The sequence below is a fragment of the Balearica regulorum genome, chromosome 2 (genome assembly GCF_011004875.1).
Source record: "Balearica regulorum gibbericeps isolate bBalReg1 chromosome 2, bBalReg1.pri, whole genome shotgun sequence".
Lineage (NCBI taxonomy): Eukaryota > Metazoa > Chordata > Aves > Gruiformes > Gruidae > Balearica > Balearica regulorum.
The window spans coordinates 155,021,096-155,045,994 of NC_046185.1; the positions used below are offsets into that span (position 1 = coordinate 155,021,096).

Sequence of the window (24,899 nt, forward strand, 5' to 3'; positions counted from 1 at the left end):
CCCTTTTGTCATAGCCTCACACCTACATGCTGTATTTTTAATATTTGTGACTACGTACCACGTAGTCATAGTGCAGTCCAGTTCTTGGTATCACTTCTGATAAAACAAAAGGACAAACCTGCATACGAAACCTTGCTGTGCTGATCCTATTTGCAGAGTGATCTTTGATTTGATCAGCAATTTTCCCATCCTCTTCGTTCTCTGTTTGTTTGTGGAAGACATGTGAAATGACCTTCCAAATAGATAAAAAGCTGAGTGACACATACATGCCACATACGTATGGATGCAAGCCATACTGAAATATTATTTGGTTTTTAACAATGTAGGAGACTGAATCTACAAGACTAATTTCATGAGTTCTTTTTACACTGTTTTTACTACGGTTTTGGTCAAAATGAACAAAAGCAAGCTTTAGAGAATTTGCTGGTCCTGTGAAAGATTGACCCCTGAATTAGCTTTCATGCTCCCAAGAAAACTAACTAAAAAAAAAAAAAGGTGTCAAAATGTGTAAAACCACCACAGAAGGAACTGATCCATTTGTTCGGAAGATCCATTTAAGCAAAATAAATATTTCTGAAAACTACCTTGTTCTGAAACTCATAATGAAGGATTAAGATAAAAACATGTTTGAATTTCAAATATATATAAATAAATTTGCATATCTGTAGAAAGTGTGCCAATTCTACAGGAACTCCAGAGGATATTTCACCCATATATGTCAACACATAGGTGCTCTGTGATTCTGACAAAGAAATTAATCTTGTTCCAGAGTCCCCCTGATTAATTAATGAAATTCTATTAGCTCATCTGTAAAATAGATAATAATAGCAATCTTAACTCATGATTTCCTTAGGAAACTGTGTAACTGAGAGACTTGATGACTGAAGTAGAGACTATAGCTATACAGAAGTCACTATTAACCTTAGCAAGGCCAGGGTTTCTCTTTGAAAGTCGGTGGCAGAGTTAAAAGATTCCTGGAGTCATGACATACAGTCTTCGGTTTTAATAACTACTAAAGGCATCAAAAATAATAACTCGATTCTTTTTCATATTATTGGTGCAGGCAGCTATCCAACACTAAGCTTCTGTAGTAGGTTGCCTTCAATTATTAAGCAGTAAAAGGTGGCAGGTCTTTATCAGGAACAGAGATGAAAGAGAATACTTTGCTTTCATACAAGAAGGGAGAGACATGTTGCTGAACATAATGAACTGTATACTATGTGGAGTACATCATAATGGGCTCTTTATTTGGGTTACATGTGGAAGATGAAATAAATACGTTCATACATTCCAAAGACATCTTTTCAAAACTTCAAACCATCACATTTCATTCACTTTGGATAATATTTTACATCTGACAAAGCATGAGATCATTCAGCACATTAGGTCACATTGCCTATTTGAAGACTTTATGGATTATTCAAAGGAGAGAGACTTACATGTCCTGAAAACTGTAAGTAAAAGTAAAATGTATGCGATAAAACCCCTGGCTCAGTTCTGCAACCTTACTTGGGTAAATCTCCCAGTGACACGTAGCAGAAAGCCACTGCTGCAGGAATGAGAGCTACGCGTACCCTGGCCGAAAGGCAGGGGTTAGACAAGCTGCAGCTGCCCGGCAGCAGGCACGCTTTTCTGCCTTTCTGTGAGCGCAGAGCTGTGGTAATGGTACTTGTGCACCTCCCCTTCCAGATGGCTATCATTACAGCTACGGATAAGTAGAAAGCGCCATAAAGAACAAAAGCCGTGGGGCAACACTTCACTGATGTTTACTTCATGAAATGCCAGTTTGTATGTCAGTGTGACTGACTGCACCATATGTAAGTTAGCAGAAATTGTTTGACCCATGAGACTTAAAGATTAGCTGAAAACAAGGTTGTTGAGCAAATTAAAAAATTATGCACTGCCTTCACCATTTCTGAAGTGTTTTGACTCTGAACCTTCAGAACAATGACCTGTGTTCTGAAGTTTAACTTCAATGGTACAAAATGAGGGCAGGAAGTACAGACATTTAACAAGAGTCACAATTGTGTCTCATGTCTAGAATGTGATTATAAGAGTTGGCCAACTGCAGCACCATGTAAACATTAACAGTGGAAGATACAGATGGTTTCTGCTTAGCATTTGCTTGTAATAACAAAGTCTAAGTCAAGTTGCATTTTGTGCTGCATTTTGAACAGCTGTGTAAGAGCCAGTATAAAATCGAAAACCAAGTACGACTTAAAATAAAACACTGCTTTGCTTTTCTCAGAAACAGTCAGTGAACTGGAGAATGTTTTGATTACTTTAACTTGATATCACTTGTACATCTTGGTTTGCTAAGAAAATTAGACTTGCAGCTCATGCTTTTCCTGTCTATCATTGAGTTCCCCTCCCCTCCACCAACTGACTAATTGCAATGGAACCTGACAAGAGCAGAAGTCCCAGGGATATTAAATTCCATGTTTTGTTAAAAGAGACAGATGAGCAGCAGAAAAACTTAAGTGCTCAGATGAGGGAAAAGCAGGAAGAGCCCATCCATTATATGTTCAGTTTGCTGAGCAATCTGTCCATGCATCACTTCAAATCAGCCAGCGCGTATGATTTTACACTGCTTGCACGGGCAATGCAAAATCATAGCAGGGATGAGAGCATCCTGAGGACACTGCAATATGGGGACAGATAATGGGCAGTTGCTTTACTTCAATGTATTGGATGTAGCCAACAAGAAACAATATTTGGTTATACTTGCTGGTCATGAAAGTACTTGTCTAAACACCTACCTCTTCACATAACAAACTTCCCACACCTAAAGTAGTCACAGATGCAAATATAGCAGTTTTATGGCCACTGCTACTTCAGCATGTCAGAATACATCCAGCTGAGCACACCAAGTGTTTAAACAAGCATTCAAATAAGGAAAGTTGAAGATTAGTCAAGAATTGCTCCTCTGGCTGCTGGAGTACAGACTCCGGCTGCATCATCCCCTGATAGTTCAGATCACATAAACGTTAATTCACTCTCAGGCTCTCATTAGAGTGAATAACTTAGTCCTGAAACAAAATCTGGTAAGATAATGGAGACAGTTTGCTCAAAGACCTCTTCTAAAAGGCAGCTGGACCAAGACTTTACCGAGTTAGGCTGCCATCACCTTACACAACCCTCTGACTTAATCCTGGGGCTTTGCACCCTCAGATTTCTTCAAGGTCCTTTTCTCACACATGGGAGGATGCTGCACAGTAAGCTGTACTACAGCTCTCTCACTACTGGAGGCAATTTTAATTGAAATTCCCCTCCCCTCAGCTATGTTTTAGGACTACATAAGGACCAGAGGAGACCAAGGGCCAAGCATGTACCTTAATTTTTATGAACCTTCCTTCTCTGGCTTTGCAATTAGAAGATGCTTTTCATCATGGAGATCCCCTGCTACCCTGACACTTAAGTATGTAAAAAAATGCAAGAAATCTGAGGGTTAAATATTTTTTCTCTTCCTTCCCTCCTCTCCCCAAAATGAAAGGTATGCCAACGTGTATCTGCACTGTTAAGGACTTAATGAAGGCTCTCTGTCAACAGCGTGACAGGAACGAGACTGAGGTATGTTGTTAGAAACCACATCTGCACAGCATTAATCTCTATTCTGGCTTGTCTTGCTCTGGTGCAACAAAAAAGTTAAGAAATGGAATGTAACCCAAGTAAGGCTAAAAGAAAATTCATAAAATGTGGATCATTCTGCAGTATCAAGAACTTGTTTATCCTCTTCTTGATATTGTGGACTACAGTTTATGAACTGGCCTGAGACAACAACAGTGGAATTTCTCAGTAGTGAGGTTTTTGTTTTTGTTCTATTGGCAAAAATGGACTCTGATTTAACTCGTGGTTACCTATGTTAGGCTATCTTCCTACAGCAAGTAACATTACTAATAGTCAAAGTGGAGATATTCCCAAACTGTTTGTAAAAAGATGAATGAAAAGACTGATAACGATGTGTAAGCCATTCAGCTGAGTATTTCTGGGTATTATAAGCAAGCAGCAAAGGAAGATCCTTCCAAACAGAATCACCTTAGAAGATAAGTAAGTTATACATTTTTAAGCCATACTGTATGCAATAAAATGCTGCCACTTTGCTAATTCAGAGTTTTTGTTATCCTTGAGATTCATACTCTTTCAGCTGTCACTGTTAACCAGTGACTTGTACAGAATTTGGATATAGCATTTAATTGCAATTTGGAGGCAGGACACAACATGTTGTACATGAAGTTCTGCTTAAGCCCTGAGAAAGTGAGGTGTTGAACAACTTTCCACGCCTACATTTGTGATATTCTATAGCAATGCTTTTCAGTTAGTGACAATCCTTTGCAATATTTTCATACAAATAACATTCATGTGACTTTAGCTTTCCTCACATATGTGTATGCATAGTAATACAGTATCACATAATTTTTGTCAACCTTGACCCAGCCCCTATCTTCCTTTTATCCTCCTCTCTCCTTCCTGTCCCTGACTTCCTCACTAGCACACTATTTGTTAGCAGGGGAAGCAATCAAAATATTAAATTTTTTTAATAAAGTTGCAGGAAAACATGGGAAGGAGGGTAGTAAAATTATTCAAAGTGTAAACTATTAAGCAAGGTTTTCATCTCAACTGTAACTACGTATTCCAGTCTGCTTAAGATACTCTTAAGACATAGAAGCACTACATCACCCCAGGCTTTTAGTAAGACACACAATTTTCCTTTTTTCTTCCTCTCAAATCATTGGTTGAGAACAAACCTGCCGCTAGCACTGTAGCAATGGGAGGTATCCTGTTCTCTGATGGTACAACACAAAGCAGGGTCTGCAGCCTCAGTCCTGCATGGGGTCGCATAGCCCGGTGGAGAGCCTATGTCCACCTTGTGGGATCTCTTTGAGATAAATTGTCCAAAAATCACCACGCTGAACAATGTGCTCAGTTTACATTCCATTTTCTGCTGTAAAATCTTTGTGGGGAACATTTCCCTCTCTTTCACACTACCATGTACTCATTTGCCAATCTTCCAGCTGCCACAGGCAGGAGTCCTCCTAATGGGCAAATGATCTCTGGGATAGCCCCAAGTCCTAAGTTGCAGGCCAAACAGATGCTTGTGAAGGTAGGAAGGAAGCAGAAAACCAGCAGCCGTACAACCATCAGCTTCTGTCTCTGCCTCTTACTTGCAATCTGGTCTGGAAGAAAACATGGACAGAGTAAATTAGGAGGTGTGCTGAGGCCTGGGAAACTTTTCTCTCCACGTGGCTTTGTAAAATACTGATTTCAGTGCCCCGCTGAATGTTGGCTGACACTCATGGTGCAAAACTCTTGGCTTGCTAATGTTTTGTTGTTGAAGAGAATACACTTAAAAATGGGAATTCACATAAACAATTTTGGAAAAAAACCCTGATACACAGGCAAAGGGTACTAGTAGGGGTCAGTGATGTTCAAGATACAGCTGAGCTGGAGTCGTGCTCACATCCTCTCAAAGACCTGTTCTTACCAGAGCCTCTCTCAGGAAGATGATGGGTGGTGATCACAGGGAACTGGGGAAGAGAAAGGCTGGCATCTGGGATGAGAAAGTTCATTCTTCCCAACTCACTGGCTGCCACACAGTTGTTGTGAACTCCCTTCACAGAGTCTTTACTCACGGTCTTCAGAAAAGGGTTGACAGGCAGATATTTTGCCCACTGACAAAGCACAATTTCTGACATCCCAACTGTATCCCCTTTAAATTTCTCTCTTTCAGTAGACATTGAGCGTAGCCTTTTTTCCCCTAACTTTTGCTGACTTTCATAAGCAGTTTTATGTTCCTTCTGACAACATGTAGTACAGAGCTGTGCAGAAAATCATCGGTCTCTCCCCTGGGAGGGTGAAACAGTCACAGAGGAAATAATTTTTATTAACTTTAGCCCTGACAAAACCCTAGAAGAAAGGTGCAGACACAGTCTATGCTCTGTGCAGGGAGAAATGTTGAGATCCAAGCATGTTTCGTAGGGGACATCATAGAAAATATAGTCTTCCAGCTGAAACAAGCAGCTACTAAGCATTTTTAACTTATCAAAATTTGTGCCTTATTGTTCATGAAGATAAGAAAAGATGCACTTGACAAGCGGGAGGGACTAACCTCTGCTGCAGAGGATAAAGAATGAAACTTCTTAGTCAAACACAAAATAGCATTATCATTCCTGAATCATTTTAGTTGAATTTCTTTAAAGGAACATCTTGTGCAGGCACGGGACTAGTGCCCAAATATTTAATTTAGATAAACTTGTAAGTGATTGAAAACAACATCTTTTGAAGGAAAATAACACTAAGTAAAAGGTATCTCTCTAGTCAAACACTGACGTTAAAATTGTTATCTCATTTTCACCAGTGGAAAAGCTCTTTGAAGTAACTGCAGTTAAATAGAATTTGTTGCTAAATAACTGAAAGCAAAATCTGGTCATGGTAATCCCAACTATTTCATGGGATTTATCAAGACAAGTCGACCAAGATCATTTTATACGTGTTATGCTTTTATATGGCAGTGAGGATTTTCTGAATTATCCTTAAGATGCAAAGTCATGTTCACGAAATTATTTTTATACACACACACACACGTGTGTGTGTGCCTGTACGTTCACAAAGAATATAATGTACTACTCGTACATTACCAGTGCAGCGGTCATCTTACGCAGCAAGAAAACAAAGAAAAAAAATAGTGTAATAGATCAGTTTCTGTTCTGTTTCCCAGAAGAAATGTACAAAATGTACAAAATACATCAAAGACAATAGCAGGAGAAAGAAAAAATATTTTCAAGTTGTCTAAGGGGTAGTATAAAAGACTTCCATTTTGTGATTAAATTTAAGTTTAGGAATGATGTTGAATGTATTTTGAAACTCTGCCCACTCGGATCGGTTAAGTTTGTGAAAGGTTGCCTGTCAAACGGTATGTCAGTGATATGAAAACAGACAGCCAGTAAATCATCCTTCCAATATAAACATCAACTAAAAATAAATAAATGTCTGTAGCAGAATGCCAGCCTGATGTTCCATCAAGATGAATGTTATAAACCATGAAGCAAACTAAATATTGATGACAAGAAATCTGTAAAAAGAGACAGTAGCTTCTGGTCAAATTAAGAAACTGTTAGTAAAACCAAGGAACTGAACAGTCAACAGTCTTTTAAAATAAAAATTGCTGCAAGTTAACCTTGTTGTGACTAATAACAACCCATAAGTTTATGAAAATATTTAGAAATATTTGAACATTGAACTATGCAGTCTAAACTTAAGGTTCTGTGTGAGTCTCAGAAGTACTTCTTTTCATACATTTATTCTTTTGAGAACATTGTTCATTATATGTTTATGTCATTGTTGTTTTTTACCTTGGAAAAATGTAGAAGTTCCCATCAGGACTGGTCCTTCATGGTGCTAGAAACATACAGTTTCTGGAAACATATACCGAAAAGAAACATATACTGGAAGCAGCTCCTATCAAAGTGGTGTGACTTCAATCTGAAACAAATACAGAAAAAAAAAAAAAAAGACAAAAAAACCCAGGAGGTGAAATGGTAGAAGGCTGAGAGGAAATCAGGTATAACGAAAACAGGGAGCAAACAAATTGCATTCGCTAGTACATAGCATCTAAGCTCTACATGGAAGTTACTGGATCTTTTCACTAGCCTTAAAAAAGAAGGAGAAAGATATGTAATTAAGATAGATGACAGGTTATACAGGTTAATGCACAACATCCAGACTTTAACTACAGCAAGTTATTGGCTTTTTTATTTAATTTAAAAATTAATGAAATGGGAAAATTACATGGAAAACACAAATGAGAAAAACAGAGGAAATGAACGGCGCTGGAGCAACCAGGAGCTACAGGGAGATAGATGGAAGATGTGCTTGGGGCAGGGAGGGCAGAAGGGCAGCAGAGGCCTGAGTCACGCAGGGATGATAAAACCCTGACGTGAGCGACCCCAGGCAGCAGCGGCAGGCAGACGACTGCATGCCAGACAGCGACAGGAGGAAGAGGTCAGAGAAGGTAGAGACAAAAATTCCCAGGATACTTTAAATTCCCATTTTTTCAGTTAACATCATAGCCAAAGGACTGGGGACAAGTGGCGTGGGACATGCCGAGCACCTATTGCTCACTCTGGTTTTGTTTAAAATCCCACGTAGTCTCATCTTTTGGCATCAGGCCTCATGTCTAAATAGATAATCGGGCTCTTACATTGAGGAACAAGGGATTGGTGATTTGGCGGCCGTATTTCAGAGATGCCAGCCTTCTGGGAAACCTCATGAATGTGCAATATGAAATCAATTCTCAAGTTACTATCTATAAATCCTATTAGTTTGCAAAATGGAAGGAATAAAAGCCTAGGCGTGTACCAGCACTTTCTTGGTGGTTCCTGCGAATCTTCACTGAGGCCCCTGTTAGGACACTGAGTGGGAGATGTATGTCCCTGGTGGGTTATCTGCACCGTGCCGTCCCTGTGTGCAAGGCCTTGCGCAGCAGATAAAGGTTCTGCACACAGGCACAACTGCTGCGTTGAAGCCTGGTTTAGTTTTGCTCGGTTACCTCACAAAATCCTTGCATAAAAATATTAAGATGCCTTGGCAAGATGTGGGCAAGGAGAGATGCAGCCCTTGAAACGCAATTATCTCGGGTGTTGTGGGGTTTTTTAATTTGAAAAAGCAAATCACAGGCTGTACTCAAAGGTTGCTCCCTTTATGACCAACACAGCTTTTGATTTTCCTGAGCACTTCCTGAACAGGCGAAAACACTTCCAAGAGATTTTGCTCACCCGCAAACAGGCGAATGTTTTGGGGTTGTGTCCCCCTTCCTCCCAGCTCCCCCGTTCCGCTGAGGGCCCGCCGCCCCCAAGGCCTCTCCCTGCCGGGGACCGGGGCCCGAGCACCCACCGCCCCCTAACCGCCCCCCGGCGACCCGGCAGACGGGCGCCGCCGCGACCCCGCCCGGGCTGCAGCAGCCCGGAACAGCCCGGGACTGTTCCGCCACATGCCCCCTCCCCGACCGGCCGCCGCAGCGCGGGGCGGGTCCCCGGCAGGGCGGGCGGAGCCTCCCGCCGCCGCCAATGCGGACGGGGGCCGCGGCGCTTGCGCCGGCTTGGCTGTGCGGCCCGTCCCGCTGCTGAGGCGCTGAGCCATGTGGAACCGCTACCGGGCGGCCGGGGGGCTGCTGAGCCGTGGCCGGTGAGGACGAGGAGGGAGCTGGGGGCCGCCAGTCCTTTCCCCGCCTTGCCCGGCCCCTCTGCCGGCACTCGGCGGGGGAGGCGGCCCGCCCTCGGCTGCTCCGGGTCCCGTCGCGGGCCTGGGCGGGCTCCGCGCTGCAGCCGGCTCCCTCGCTTGACTCGGTGCTCAGGCGAAGGACGGGAAGCGACGTGCCGTGTGCCTGGCGGAAGGCCCCGGGCGGGCGGGAGTCCCCGCTCCCGAGGGGCAGCTCCTCGCTGGGGGCCGGCGGGACCCCGGGCCGGGCCGTTGCGCGCTCCTCGTCTCCCCCCGCCTCCGTCCCGCAGCGCGGCGGGGAGGGCCGCGGTCTCCTTCGCTGTTGTAGCACCGCTGTTGGGAGCGGGCTTGGATTAACGGGAAGTGTTATTGCAGGGCTTTGAATGAGAAGTCGTGGCGGTGGAAGAGCGTTTCCGCTAATGAAAGAGCGCTGCAGTACCGCGTAGGCGAGCGAATCCACGGGTTCACTATAAAGCAGGTAAGCATCCCCTTCTTTGCGTTTCCTGTGTTTATATAGCTAATTTCTCCCATGGTTGGAAAGCGCCGAAGTGAGGCCGGGAGCCTACATACTAAATATTTGTGTAGGTGCTTTGGGTGGTCAGTTAAAAAAAGAATAGTTACTCGTAGTTTCCTCTCTGCAACCAAATTCTTTAAGTAACATTAGCACACGTTACTACAGGGAGCCACCTCTTCTAGAGTAAATAACGCACCCCAGGAGTTTTTGTGTCCGCTGCAGATGTTGGGGATTTGATGTGGTCTTCCAGAAGTCTTGACAGATAACTGCACTTCACTGTGTGCTATTTTATGAAATACATTCAAGTAATATTTTATCTCCTAAGCTGCTTTTAATATTTTTGTTAAGGACCTACAATGGAAATAATATGTCGAATTTCTTTTCACTTCTTTAAAGAAAAAAATGGAGAGAGTAAAGGTAATTTGCAAAATTGATCGCTAGTGATAGAGTTCGTGGTAGAACTGGGTTCCTTGATCTTTCTTCTGCTGTCCTGACCACTGACATTTGAACGTATGCCTTTTCTTTGTGTTTCTGATCAAATTGTTCAGGTCTTAATATCTATACCAGAAGAGTATAATTCTTTGGTTGTAGTGTATTTTAATTGGTTTTTTAAACTTTGTTTTCTATTTGCTTACTACTTTCCCACCTGCCCCACCACCCTCCTCAAACCATAGGAACAAAGAATTTATTTAATACTGTATATGGCAGTATTAAATACAGCGTCAACAAACTGGTCATTGCTGTATCATCCATGATTTATTTGACTTAGTTGCAGTCATGCTGTAATACAGGTGTTTTCTTCCAATGCAGGTGACAGCTGTTCCTGAGCTGTTCCTGACTGCAGTGAAGCTTAGTCATGACAGTACAGGAGCCAGGTATTTACATGTGGCTCGGGAGGACTCCAATAATCTGTTCAGGTAAAACATTAATATAGGTATAGCACATTCCATCTCAGCATCACCTTGTGGTTTCTAAATTGTAATCCAGCTTCATAAGTGGATTTTTCTGTGATAGCAAAGAGGCTAGTACTTCCTTTGAGGGGCTTCCTTAGATTTTTTGGGGGTTGGAACGGGTGTCTCGAGGTCCATTGTTCAATCTGCTGCTCAAAACAGGTTCAGCGCTGAATTCAGGTGCAGTTCCTCAGACATTTATCCAGGAAGGCCTTGAAAACTTCCACAGACAGACATTATGCAGCCTCTCTGGCAACCTGTTCCAATGTTTGACTGTCCGTATGCTGGGGTGGTTTTTTTTTTTAATATCAAGTTGGAACCTCTCTTGCTTCAATTTATGAACATTGTCGCTCGTCCTGTTATCATGCCTATCTATGCAAAGAACCTGTCTCCATCACAACCTCCTTGTAGGTATTGGAAGGCAGCTATTGGGTCTCCTGATGCCCTTTCTTCTCCAGGCTAAGTGAGCCCAATTTCCTCAGCCTCTTCTCACAGGGCATGGCTCCTGTCATCTTTATGGCTCTCTACTAAAGTACTCCAAATTTATTATCATTTCTTCTGTATTGGTGAGCCGAAAACTGGACTTTCCAATAAATTGCCTTATAGTTGCCAGATGTAAACAGTTCTTTTTTCCATCACCTTCCATGAAGATTTTGTTTGAGCCTTTTGAGTAAAAAAGAAATGTGTTTAGTTACGTGCTGAAAACTTCTGTACCACCTCCAGAAGTAGAAATGCAGAGGTTGTATGCTTTCTAGAAGAGGTGGATGAGCAGTCGAAGAGTCTTTCTTAAGAACTCAGTAACTCTGCCATCCCACTGCATGCCGGGTTAGTTACTAGACAGTGATAATGTTCCTGTAGGTCTCAGCTGCAGATAGGAGGTGGGTGGGCTTCTCAGCACAAACAACTGGGTTCCTCCCTGTGCTTTCTCCTGCAGCATACAGTTCCGAACCACTCCAATGGACAACACTGGGGTCCCGCATATCCTTGAGCACACTGTCTTATGTGGTTCTCAAAAGTATCCTTGCAGAGATCCGTTCTTTAAAATGTTAAATAGATCGCTGTCCACTTTCATGAATGCATTCACAGGTGAGCCCAAAGTAAATAATACCACTTAAAATGCACGAGGTTTTATTGCAGTAGAGCTGTCTGTCCTTAATTTCCCTTTGGAGACCCATTATTATTAAGTGTGAATGTTGTGAGTGAGAGATTAAAAAAACTAACAAGGCAAGGCAACAAAATAGATCTTGTTCATTTGGCAGCTACAAAGTCCCAATAGAGGTGGCTCTTTATAGTATACAACAATGCATTTAATTAGTTATATATATGGCAAAAGCAAAGTTTCCATGGTAAAATAATTGCATTGTTAAACTTCTGTGTATTCTTCAAAAAATACATGTTACTTAGTAAGTTTCTAATCTTCCAGTTATTTATATAGAGGTGAGATTAAAAATAAATAAGACCAAAATGCATCTCAGATTTTCTAAAATTCTGATTTTTTTGCATTTATTAATTTGCAGCTAGTGATTACACACTCTATCCATTTTCAACACAAAATCCCAAGGATTTTCAAAATCTCCTGTCGGTGTACTTGGATGCAGCTTTCTTTCCATGTTTGCAGCAACTAGATTTCTGGTAAGATGTGGACAGCTTGAGATGTATGTAAACCTTAAATTAAAACCAAAACACCCCCCCAAAAAAAACCCCAAACCCTTTAAAGTCCCAATACATCCTCTTATTAATTTTTTCAGGCAAGAAGGTTGGAGATTAGAACATGAGAATCCAACTGATCCTCAGACGCCTCTAGTCTTCAAAGGAGTTGTTTTTAATGAAATGAAAGGGGCATTTGTAAGTTTTGTGATTTTTTTTTTTTTTTTTTTTGGTTGGTTGGGTTTTTTTAAGATCTTGTATGTGGTGAAGTGGCTTAAGCTGTGGGTTATCGATGACATAGTTGCACCAGAGATTTCCATTCCTCCTTTGTGACATTTAAGTTATCAGTAGAGTCAACAATCTGTTACATGGTTATTCTTAAAGTTAGCATGTTGAAAGTTTGTTTACGTATAAAAGACCACCTTGCTAATGGATTTTATTGTAGAATTTTCTTTTAAATTGACATGATAACATAACTAGTTTTATCCATGGGACTAGAGAACAAAATGGTTATGCGAGGAGGAGTTCTTGTGTAAGTTAGAGGTCTCAGGTCCTATTGTGCAGCACCTTTTATTTTTAAAATGTGTTTTGATGACTTTTACTGGAATGTGATGTTTTCCTTTTAAGACAGATAATGAGAGGATATTTGCACAGCACTTGCAGAATAAAATCCTTCCTGATCACACTTACGGTGTAATATCTGGTGGACATCCATTATGTATTCCTGATCTTACATGGGAGCAGCTTAAACAGTTCCATGCCACGCATTATCATCCAAGCAATTCCAGGTATCTGAAATTTGTGACTAGCTTATTGTATATTGCATTAGCACTGTGTTTGTATTTTTGTGAGGGGAAAACCAGCAATACAATGATTCCATTCACATGGCCAGCGGCTTAGGTAACCTGTGCCCTCCAGCAGCCAGGACAGCATTGAAGCAAGGAATTTACTCTAAGGAGAGAAGTGAAGGGTCAATTGGAAACAGGCGTTACTGAAAGAGAGATGGCTGATTTTTCTAGAGTACATCTATCTGCCTGCTTGATTCTGAGGATTTGTTTTGGGGATTTTTGTTTACAGGTGTTTCACCTTGAACTGAAATGGCTTGTGGGGAAATGGAGCATACTAAGAAGTATTTGGCGGTAACGTTAGGGAGTTATGATACAAGAGGCACAAATGAATCTAGGGATTCCTATCCTTGAAGTCAACCCAGATTAAAAGTTATAAAAAGAACTTACAAATGAGTGGCTGTTCTTTTGCTGCCGAATGAAACGTTGCTGTATTAGGTTCTAAATAATAGGTACTCATTTGAGTCAGATACCATATTAGTACCAACAGAATTAGTATTTAAGCTAAAAGTCAATTTGAAAGTGATATGGAAGAAAATCTATAGTATCATCGTTTCCTCTGTACAAATTTTGTGGTCAGTGTGTCAGTCTGATTAATTCACTTATGGAACATAAGCTTGTGTCATGATAGTGAAATTGCCATCTTTTGTTTTCTCATCCCAAGTATTCTATTGTACCTGTGTTTAGATTTTAATCTGGAACTAGCATTTACCTGAGACATACCTCATGCTCATCCAGTGGAAGTCAGCAGTGTTTCTTGGGAGTGTGCTTGGTAGACTGACCTGCAGAACCCAGCCATGCTTTGTAGATCAGCTGAGACATGGATCGTCATGTTTCAGGCATTATGTGTGAAGACCATAAGAATTTTGTCTTCTGAAACTTTAGAGCACTTGGATTCTGGCTTCAATTACTAATATTTTTTCTTCAAACATTGTATATTGCTGCAACTAAACAAATTCTGATTTTTTTGTGGCCTCTGAAGCATTAAACAGGAGCTGAGAAATGTGGTATTTTACCAGCAGTTCTGTGAGTTTTATATATGTGGCAAACTGTTGGGTCTTTAACCTAGGCGCCTTACAGACCATGTTCCATTCTAGATGTGACTGAATCACTGGAAAACACATGAAATTCAGAATACATAATAAAAGCTGTTACTGTAAATTTCATGTAAAATCTGATGCTTAATCCCAATCTTTCATATAAAATGCAGATTTTTCACTTATGGTAATTTTCCACTGGAACAACATTTGAAACAAATACATGAGGAAGCATTGATAAAATTTGAAAGAATTGAATCAAATACTGACATCCCAAAACAGAAACTCTGGGAAAAGCCGGTAAGTTAAAAAAAAAAAAAAAAAAAAAAAGACATAAACAAAGAAACAGTGCACATGCAATCTTGGAATTGCAGAAACTGAATATAACAGGTTAACGTTTTAGTCCAGTGTGCTGGAGTTAGGTTTTTTTGTTTAGGAGTGTATTTGTGTGTAAATGAGCTGAAGTAATTTTGGTTTTGGTTACAGCGGGGGAAAAACTACATTTACTTTTGAGTTTCAGTTATGTAATGATTGCATGCAGTTTGTTTTTCTTATTTCCAGTTTTCAAGTCCCTCAGCATTTGGAGCTCTGAAGCATTTATTAATGGAAAGCTTTCAGTGCTACTGATAGAAATATTGATACTTAGTGTCAGGAAATATGCCCTGTAATGGTACCTAAACTTCCAAACATTGGTGTCAAAAATAACTCTTTCCATTCTCTCCCCTTTTTCCTCTGTGGCTTGTCCAGAAGCATAAGCATTTCTTTGAAACCCAGTTCAGACTGTTAATTATGACCAGATTTTCTTGATCCTCTCCTCTGTTCTCCGCTTGTAAAAAAAAAAAAAAAAAAAAAAAAAAAAAAATTGAGATACCACTCATATTTTTCAAGATATCTTATGTTTGTATATTTACTCATGAGTATTGAAGTTATGTCATGAGTATCTGTAAAGTTATTTGGAATCTTTGGAAGGAAGATGCTATGAAGATATAACCAGTCGTTTTTTTATTTGTAATTCCTGCTCTGAGTTTAGTCTGCATCAAATGTATTTATTATACTTTACAGAGAGAACACAGGGTAACATGTGGCTTAGACTCATTTGCTGCTGATCCTTCCAAGCAGACAACTGTCAGCGTCAGCTACTTGTTGACGGAGTAAGTGTATCAAAATGAAGTTGTGAACCAGAGGCTCATTTTAGAACTTCAAGCAAGATGCAGGCATATTTCACGTCCCCCAACCCTCTTCATAAATGTCATCTTTAAGTTAAATAATGTCATGGGAAAGCTAGACAAATCCTCTGTTAGTAAATGAAAGATGCAGAATTTTTCCTGTCTTTTTCCTTAGCAAATAGACATAGGGAAAATCAGGCATTATCTTACATAACTGTTCAGTGGATTAGACTTTTGGGAACCTTGGCTTCCTGTCTTTTAGTTTCCTGCCATGTGCAAGGTTTTCTGTGTGGCCCTACTAGTAACTGTATCTACCCTTGCAGCCTAATTTAACTTGCTTTACTACTAGTTATAGTAAGCGAAAGATGCAGAATTCTTTCAGTTCCCTAAGATTTGGTGCAGAGTTCATAACTGATAATTATTTCTCCCTTGCTCCCTCTACATTATTTTATAGAAGTAATTCTTCTGAGATGAACTTGGTGATTATGCTGGGGTGTCACATAATCATAGCTTGATATTTTTTTAAGAGCTATTAACTTTTCTTCAGTATTACAGACACTTTTGAAACATTCACATTAAGCCTGTTGTCTTCACTGTTGGTTGATGGGCCGAATTCTCCTTTTTACAAAGCCTTAATTGAGTCTGGTGTTGGTACGGATTTTTCTCCTGATGTTGGGTAAGCGTTGCAATTTACATTTCATCACTTTAAGCAATATTAGAAAAGTTACAAACCGCAATACTTCTCCTGCTATTAAGTTGGGAGAAGTCATCTCATACAGGCAGTTTATGCCAAAATAATCTTATTTTAATATTAAAACATCTTGAGAGTTTCTACTGATGAACTATAAAGCATTCTCAAGTGTAATTTTGGCTCGTCAAAGTAAGTCGATAGAAATTGTGTTAGTTTAAACGAAGTTATACTGTTTAAAGCTTATGAATAAAAAAAATGGGTAGATAAAAACATGATATATCTTCAGTGCCCTAATTTACCTGGGGCTTTCATCTTGGTCATTTAGTATTACTCAGAAGAGTTTGCTAGCTCTTCTCTGTACTGTGTTACTTTGCTTCTTTGCTTTGATTCTGTGATTAAGTAGTAGTAAGGTTTGGCATAAATGTGCTTATGTGCAGTTAGGTGCCATTAACTTGCCATCACCTCCGTACGAAGGGGTACTTCTGCGCACACTTACGTATTCAAGCTGTAGCTCTTGCAACCAGTCTTCTGAGTTCGCTCTGCGCTGCAGACTAAGGGTGGGTGGATTGTCTTCACCTAACTACAGGCAAGCTGCTCATCATAGTTTGCCTTTATTGTCAGCAGAAAGAAAGAGGTGGTTTTGGGGCGTGATTCATCTGACTGGTTTTTAGACTTGAGGATACAAAAATCATGCCTTTGTCTCCACTGGCTGTCTCAGATGTAGGAAACCTTGATATAGTCATCTATGATTTTAATGCCTTAGGAAACTCTGCCTGGCTTGAGCTGTCTCTGCATGAAGTCATGGGCTTCCTGCGAGTCTTGCGTTATGCATGCAGTGCCGTGCAGACGTATTAATACCACAGTGCGTGGCAGTAGAAATCCATCTTTAGACCCTGAAGTGGTGATTCAGTTGTTGTATGTTCTGTCTGTTGAGCCTTTTCCAGGTTGACTGTATTAATATGGTGTTGAGCCATAGAGTTGGCTTTAATTTGCCTTAGTGACTGTGCTGATGAATCAATCTAGAAGAGTAAGTTTGAGTCCAGAGATCAGTATTGCAGAATTCAACACCTGAGTCTGCCATTGAGTTCCTTCTGTGGTTTTTAGGCATGGAATAGTGGATGTTTAGAGTTAATAAGCTACTATTGCTTTTTGTTGGCTTTGGTTCGAACTGCTAGGTGTTCTGTGTTTCTGCAAGTATCAATTCGTCTCTCTGAAGATGAGTTCTTATGGTTAACCCTGGCTGACAGCTTGGACAAAATTATCTTTTTTTTTTTAACGTACCATTGAAAATAGTTGCAACAAGCATGGAACACTTCACCTTCACCACTTACTTTACAGATACTGCTTTAAAAGTACAAATTTAAAAGTACTGTTTCATTCAACTCCTTAGGTAGAATGTATGTGTTTGGTGTTACAGGCAGCTAAAATTTTCACCTTAAAAAAAGAAACTTCTTTACCTGAAAGTACTTACAGATAAACGGGAAGATGAACAGAAAAGACCAGCTTTTCTTGTGTAACTCTTTTTCTTTCTCTAATATCATATGCCATATGTTTTCTTAACAGTGCACTACTACTACTGAAATTGAACAAAAAATGCTTTTAAGTTCTATTTCTTGCCACTTTGGTAATTATTTTTCTTTCTATCTAGCTTTTAAGATCCTCTGTGTGCATGTGTGTGTATGTGGAAATGATGGGTGTCTTTCTGCTTCTTCTGCCTTTGCCGGCAGGCTTAATGCTTAAGTTCTAGTACTTGTCACTGAGTTGAATGTGTTTCGTTCTAGGTTTAATGGCTCAACAAGAGAAGCTTACTTCAGTGTGGGTCTCCAGGGTATTGCTGAAAGAGACATTGATACTGTGAAACAGATAATTGCTAGAACAGTTGATGAAGTTATTGCGTGAGTACTGCTAAATTTTTGAAAATACTGTTAGTTCTTTCATACAGTCTTTTGCAATTAGATATTAGTAATGTAATAATATATAGGCATATAATAATACAGGCATATATATAATAGCTTACCTTAAAAATTAAGTTATATTAAGATAAATTCACCAAAGAAGCAGTAATATTGGTCAATACTGTTAAAACTTGTAACTGCTACTTCCCCTGTTGTAACATATTCATCAGCATAACCTTCAGGAGTTTAATGATATTAGTGCAGTTTCACTAAATGACACAGGATGATAAAATTATTTTATATCAATTTTAATTCAGTGTAGAAGACATTATGTTGTAATGCTTCCTTTATTGATATTATAATTCATTTTTATAACTTCACTTAAAGTGATTAGTGTTAATGGATATGATTTCCTTCTCTCATCACCCCTTCCCAAAGGGAAGGATTTGAGGAAGATAGGATTGAAGCTCTACTTCACAAAATTGAAATCCAGCTGAAGCATCAGTCTACGAGTTTTGGACTTGCTCTGACATCTGTAAGTCTATGTGTGCCTGTATGTGGTGTTTTGTTAGTAATGGTTAAGAAACCTACTGTCTACATCTTTATGAAATATGAGGTCATTTTGTAGGCTCTTGATACGTAAAACTTTTCACTTAAAGAGCTTTCCTTTGTCATCTCATGTACATCTTTCTTCCTTCTTTTCAGTAGCCTTCAAACTATTGCTGGGCTCCACACTGTATGACTTAGGCAGTGGGCCTGTTGTCTTTGCCTGAATACTAGCTTTGATTGCAGTAGCACTGATTACTTCTGAAGAGAGGCATGCCATACCGGCTCTTGGAACTGTATGTTTTGGCCAGATGCTTATGTATTTTTAAAAGTCAAATAGAAGGATGATGTTTTTCTATGGGATTTAGGGTTGTACTGCTGTAATTTAATTTCAAGATTCATGAGTGAAAGTTTACACTAATTCAATTCTTGGCTTAAAATTTTGATACCAAAGCTGTTACGGAAAATGTTTTCCACAGCAGAATGTGATGTCTTTGAGAAGTTTGTTGTAAATTTGGGAACGAATTAGCTGTAGTATTTATGTTAAGTGTGGAAATCAGGGCTTCCTGCTGCCACTCGTTCTCCAGTGTGCTCTTCCCCCCGGCCCCGCTCTGCAGCAGCTTGAGTTGCTTAGCAGCTCTTCTGCTTTGTGTGTCTTAAGCATTGTATCTTCTTCAGCATGTACAGTTCATTTCTCTGGCATACCAAGTTAGGTAAAGAAGCAGAGCTCTGGATTAAAATGAGACTTGTAAGTGGGAGAGCACAACCAAGAGCTGTTTCAAATCAGATTGCCATATAGTGAAACAGACAAATTGTGGATATTTAATTGCTTGTCATGTATCATAGTAGGATCTGGCAAAATGTGCTTGACTTTGCCAGTACTTTCCAGCGTGTCTTCAGATCGTGTGAGTAATTCTGTCTAATGAAATATTTGTGCATATACTTTATCTTTCAATATTTTTAAGTCTTGAAGTTGATTCAACTGTTGGACTTAATTCTAGAACAGAATACTCTTAAACAATTCTTGCTTTTAAAGACTGGTCACGCAGCATTTGGTGTTAATACTCCCATCGAGGAGGGTTATATTTCAGTTTGTTTCCCTTAGGTCATATTTTAGAAGTTGGCCTTGAAAAGGGCCTGAAAGGGACCTAGTTACGACTAAAGTAATGATAGAATCACAGAATGGTTTGGGTTGGAAGGGACCTTTAAAAATCATCTAGTTCCAACCCCCCTGCCATGGGCAGGGACACCCTCCACTAGACCAGGTTGCCCAAAGCCCCATCCAGCCTGGCCTTGAACGCTTCCAGGGAGGGGACATCCACAGCTTCTCTGGGCAACCTGTTCTGGTGCCTCACCACCCTCACAGTAAAGAATTTCTTCCTAACATCTAATCTAAATCGACTCTCCTTCAATTTACAGCCATTGTCCCTTGTCCTGTCACTACAGTCCCTCACCATCTTTCCTGTAGGCCCCTTTAGGTACTGGCAGGCTGCAATAAGGTCTCCCTGGAGTCTTCTCTTCTCCAGGCTGAACCATACCAACTCTCTCATCCTGTCTTCATAGGAGAGGTGCTCCAGCCTTCTGATAATTTTTGTGGGCCTCCTCTGGACCTGCTCTAACAAGTCAATGTCTGTCTTGTACAGCTGGATGCAGTACTTGAAGTGAGTTTTCACAAGAGCGGAGTAGAGGGGCGAAAATCCCCTCCCTTGACCTGCTGGTCACGCTGTTTTTGATGCAGCCCAGGATACGGTTGGCTTTCTGGTCCACAAGTGCACATTGTGGCATCATAGGCATTTTCATCTACCAATATCCCCAAGCCCTTCTCTGCAAGGCTGCTTTCAAATCATTCATCATCCAACTTGTACTGATGACTGGTCGTTGCCCCAGCCCATGTGCAGGACCTTGCACTTGGCCTTGTTGATCTTCATGAGGTTCGCATGGGCCCATGTCTCAAGCCTGTCAAGGTCCCTCTAGATTGCATCCCTTCTCTCAAGTGTATCAACTGCACTGCTCAGCCTGGTGTCATCTGCAAACTTGCTGTGAATGCGCTCAATCCCTCTGTCTGTGTCATTAATAAAGGTATCGAACAGTATTGGTCCCAATACAGACCCCTGAGGGACAGGCACTACTTGTTACTGATCTCCATTTGGATGCTGAGCCATTGACCACAACTGTTTGGATGCGGTCATACAGCCAATTGCTTATCCATCAAATAGTACATCCATCAAACCCATGTATCTCCAGTTTAGCGACAAGGATGTTGTGTGGGACTCTGTCAAAGATCTTACAGTGGTCAAGACTGATGACGTAAGTTTCTCTTCCCTTATTCAGCAATGCAGTCACTCCATTGTAGAATGCCACTAGATTAGTCAGGCACGATTTACCCTTTGCGAAGCCATGTTGGCTGTCACTGATGACAGCCTGTGTAATTTTAAATGCCATGTGGTAAGGATTCTCTAACTTCCAAGCTATATTCCAGTGCTGTTCTAGCTTTTCAATTAGAAGGACTTTCCTCTGTGTTATGCATTTATTTAAAACATAGTACAATAGGTAAACCATTGGCTGAAGGGTGGGCCTCAAAGAATTTTGGTAAATGGGGTAATGTCTGGCTGGCGGCCAGTCACTAGTGGTGTTCCCTGGGGTTCAATTTTAGGGCCAGTTGTCTTCAATGTTTTTATCAGTGACCTGGACACAGGAGTTGAGTGCACGCTAAACACATTTGCTGACAATACTAAATTAGGAGGAGTTGTTGGTTCCCTTGAGGGTAAAGGTGCCTTATGGAGAGATCTTAATAGATTGAGTGCTGGACAATCACAAACTGTATGAAATTTGACAAGGACAAATGTGGATTCTGCACCTGGGATGGTATAATCCTGGATGTACATATAGACTGGAGGATGAGGCTGGAGTGCAACCCTGCAAAAGGGTATCTGGGGGTTTTGGTTGATGGTAAGCTCAATACAAGTCACATAAAGCCAAAAAGGGCCAACCATATCCTGAGCTGCATGAAGGAGAATATAGCTAACTAGTTGAAAGAAGTGATTGTCCCACTACACTCAGCATTGGTGTGGCATCAGCTCAAATACTGTGCAGTTTTGAGCTCCGTAATATAAGAAAGACATAAATATTAGAACACGTCCAAAAGAGGGCAACAAAGATGCTGAAAGGACTAGAGGACATGACTTATGAGGAGCTGCTGAGGATACTAGATTTGTTCAGCTTAGAAAAGAGGAGACTGAGGGGTGACTTCATTGCTGTCTACAACTCCCTCATGATGGGAGGTGGAGCAAGGGGTGCTGGTCTCTTCTCTCTGGTGTCTGGTAATAGGACACAAGGAAATGGCTTTAAGCCGTGTCAGGGAAGTACAGATTGGATATTAGGAAAGGATTCTTCACAGAGAGGGTGGTCAAGCACTGGAACAAGCTCCCCAAGTGTACTGGTTTTAGCTGGGAAAGAGTAAAATCTTTTTATAGTAGCTAGTACGGGGCTGTGGTTTGGATTTGTGCTGCAAACAGTGTTGATGACACAGGGATGTTTTCGTTCCTGCTGAGCAGTGCTTACACAGAGCCAAGGCCTTTTCTGCTTCTCACCCCACCAGCGAGTGGCTGGGGGTGCACAAGGAGTTGGGAGGGGACACAGCTGGGACAGCTGACCCCAACTGACCACAGGGATATCCCATACCATATGGCATCATGCTCAGCATATAAAGCTGGGGGAAGGAGATGGACGAGGGGGATGTTTGGAGTGATGGCATTTGTCTTCCCAAGTCACTGTTACACATGGTGGAGTCCTGCTGTCCTGGAGATGTCTGAACACCTGCCTGCCATGGGAAGTGGGGAGTGAATTCCTGGTTTTGCTTTGGTTGTGTACACGGCTTTTGCTTTACCTATTAAACTGTCTTTATCTCAGCCCATGAGTTTTCTTACTTCTACCCTTCTGATTTCCCCCCGCCCATCCCGCTGTGAGGGGAGTGAGCGAGCGGCTGCATGGGGCTGAGCTGCCGGCTGGGATTAAACCATGACACCAAGGAAGTGGTCATGGCCCCAAGCCTGTCAGTGTTTTGCAAGCATTTGGACAACGCTCTTAGATGGTTAAACTTGTAGATTGCTTACTGAGAACCAGCACTGTGTTGTTGTAATGACCCCATGGAAGCCTCAAATAAGTAGATGACTTTTCTTTCAAGAGAATTAACTCGAGCATATTCTAAAAGAATACTATTCTTTAAAATACATTAGGGAATTTCCACAGAATAGATAAGACCAGATATTACTGAAAAAGTCTGGAAGGCTTGTGATACCTGCTTATAATTAAAGAGGTAGGAAAAGAGAAGGTAGTTTTGACAGTTCCGATACTTTTGTTTTCTATATGCTTTTAAGGGCTTTTTCTTTCAAATGTCTTGGGATTTTTTTATTTTGCTTTGTTTCATTTTTACCCATTGGTGCAGAGTAGAAATGGAGAAGGTTTTGATATCTTGCCCTATGGGTGTATTTGAAGAACTTTCAATAGCGACTCAAGCAAACTTAATAGTCTCAAACTAGAGAATAAAACTACAATAAAAACCTTCCGAAAGAAATATCCTGGGGATATTTCTGGTTATTTAGTATCTTCATCGGAGCAGGCTGCCCAGGGAAGTGATTGAGTCACCATCCCTGGAGGTATTTAAAAGACATAGACCTGGTGCTTAGGGATGTGGTTTAGTGGTGGGCTTGACGATCTTAAAGGTCTTTTCCAGCCAAAACGATTTTATGATTCTATGATTCTTTCTCCAAAGTCCCATCTATGTTATGTGTTTGAGTTACCTTATTATAAATCATTTAATCTGACTGATACAGTAAAAGAGTACACTGTTATGTACTACTTTGTCTCTACTACCTGTTCCTTTTTTCCTTCTTTCTTGGGCTGAAACATGAATTTATTTTAAATGGGAGGGATGAAAAGAATATCACAATAGATTTCCAGAATACAGATAGACACACCTATGCAAAAGAAAGAGGAAAAAAAAAAGGTGATTTGATATGATAAAATTAGAGAGAATGGAGAGAACAGAGGACAGATGATGATGGAATAGCTCTTTAAACAGAGATCTCAGATTTTTTTTTTTCCCTTCAGATATATTAAATGTGCCATTAAAATATAAATGTTAAGGTTGTTTTGGAACACAGATGCTGTCAGTTATAGAAATGCAGATGGATTGTCCTGCTTACTTAATTATTCTTTCCCATTCAGTATATAGCCTCCTGCTGGAATCAAGATGGGGATCCAGTGGAGCTTCTGAAGATTGCAGATAAAGTCTCTCGGTTCAGGCAGTGCCTTAAAGAAAACCCTGCATTCCTTCAGGAAAAAGTTAAAACATATTTTAAGGTAGGAAAACTTATGCAGAAATATCTGCAGTATTACTTTTTAAGCCAGTTTGTAGTTAAAAATTAGACTGAAGGCTAATTTTTTATAACCATACTATGTATTCTTAGGTGTGGATGAACAGCAGCACTTTTGAATGAAGCATGTTAATTTTAAATGGTTGAAGTGAAGACTTTTCAAAATGAGAAAAATTGTCTGGTTGGACATTTGGAAACACGCATATTAGAACATTACCATTTTATCAATGTTCTACTGAACTGTGATCCCTGATGCTATAGAAGGGCGCATGGGTGTTTCCTAGTGAGAAGCTCAGACATGAACAGGGAATTACAAGACCTAGTTATGTGTTCCTTTGTATTGGCATAGCAAGATGTATCTCTTCTTCCTTTAAATGATTTTGGTTATAAGTAAGGTTGTTCTGGTGCTCCTCGTGTTTGCTGAGCTGTTGTCTGAACGTTGCTGTCAGTGCTAGTTGCTTTCTGCTCTTTTTCTTGTTTTCCTCTCCATACATTCTACTGGAATTCTTGAAGGATTAAAAATGGTAAAGGCATGATAACATTGTGTATTTTTGAAGCCCTGAATTAGCTAATGCCAGAAAGAAAAAAAAAAAATCCAGTGATGGCAGTGCAAAAGTGGTTTGGTTTGGGGTTTTTTGGGGGGAGTGGGGGTCGGTGTTTGTTTTGTTGGTGGGTTTTTGTTTGGGTTTTTTTTTTCTGGTCAAATTGTTCAAGTTATTTTGAAGGGCAGACCTATTATAGGTAACTGCCAACCTGATTTAATAGTGAGTAAATGCTGGTTCTCATATGCTCAGTGGCATCAATTGAAATCTGTTTTCCTAAAGGCATTATTAGTGTCTGGAAGTAGTAGGGAGTTGTTAAGGTTTTGGCTTTTGTAGGGAATAAGTACAGGTGCAGTATTTTTGGGAATGTCCTTTACTATGCAGTTCTGCTAAGGAGGCTAAGGCAAAAACATAACTCAGTAGGAATTAATGAGAACAGTTGGGTGGTTTTGTATCAGAAGATTACGCATTGTTGTAC

The 24,899-nt window shown here is 40.5% G+C and overlaps 1 protein-coding gene and 1 long non-coding RNA gene across 2 annotated transcripts in view; one reads left to right on the forward strand and one right to left on the reverse strand.

The window, feature by feature from the left end:
* Nucleotides 1-779: 779 nt before the first annotated feature.
* On the reverse strand, nt 780-8,879 carry LOC142600615 (uncharacterized). Its single transcript, XR_012834203.1, has 3 exons — nt 8,356-8,879; nt 7,350-7,479; nt 780-6,111 (listed from the first exon to the last, which is right to left on the reverse strand). It is a non-coding gene; the product is annotated as an uncharacterized LOC142600615 (long non-coding RNA).
* Nucleotides 8,880-9,039: 160 nt separating this feature from the next.
* PITRM1 (pitrilysin metallopeptidase 1) overlaps nt 9,040-24,899 on the forward strand; it is a 30,041-nt gene continuing 14,181 nt past the window's right edge. Inside the window, exons 1-13 of the mRNA XM_075746574.1 lie at nt 9,040-9,180; nt 9,589-9,691; nt 10,538-10,644; nt 11,612-11,763; nt 12,195-12,309; nt 12,426-12,522; nt 12,952-13,112; nt 14,380-14,506; nt 15,269-15,357; nt 15,920-16,048; nt 17,845-17,958; nt 18,397-18,493; nt 23,731-23,865. Of these exons, the coding sequence (XP_075602689.1) occupies nt 9,134-9,180; nt 9,589-9,691; nt 10,538-10,644; nt 11,612-11,763; nt 12,195-12,309; nt 12,426-12,522; nt 12,952-13,112; nt 14,380-14,506; nt 15,269-15,357; nt 15,920-16,048; nt 17,845-17,958; nt 18,397-18,493; nt 23,731-23,865 (1,473 nt within the window). The 5' untranslated portion in view covers nt 9,040-9,133. The remainder of the gene's footprint in view (nt 9,181-9,588; nt 9,692-10,537; nt 10,645-11,611; nt 11,764-12,194; nt 12,310-12,425; nt 12,523-12,951; nt 13,113-14,379; nt 14,507-15,268; nt 15,358-15,919; nt 16,049-17,844; nt 17,959-18,396; nt 18,494-23,730; nt 23,866-24,899) is intronic.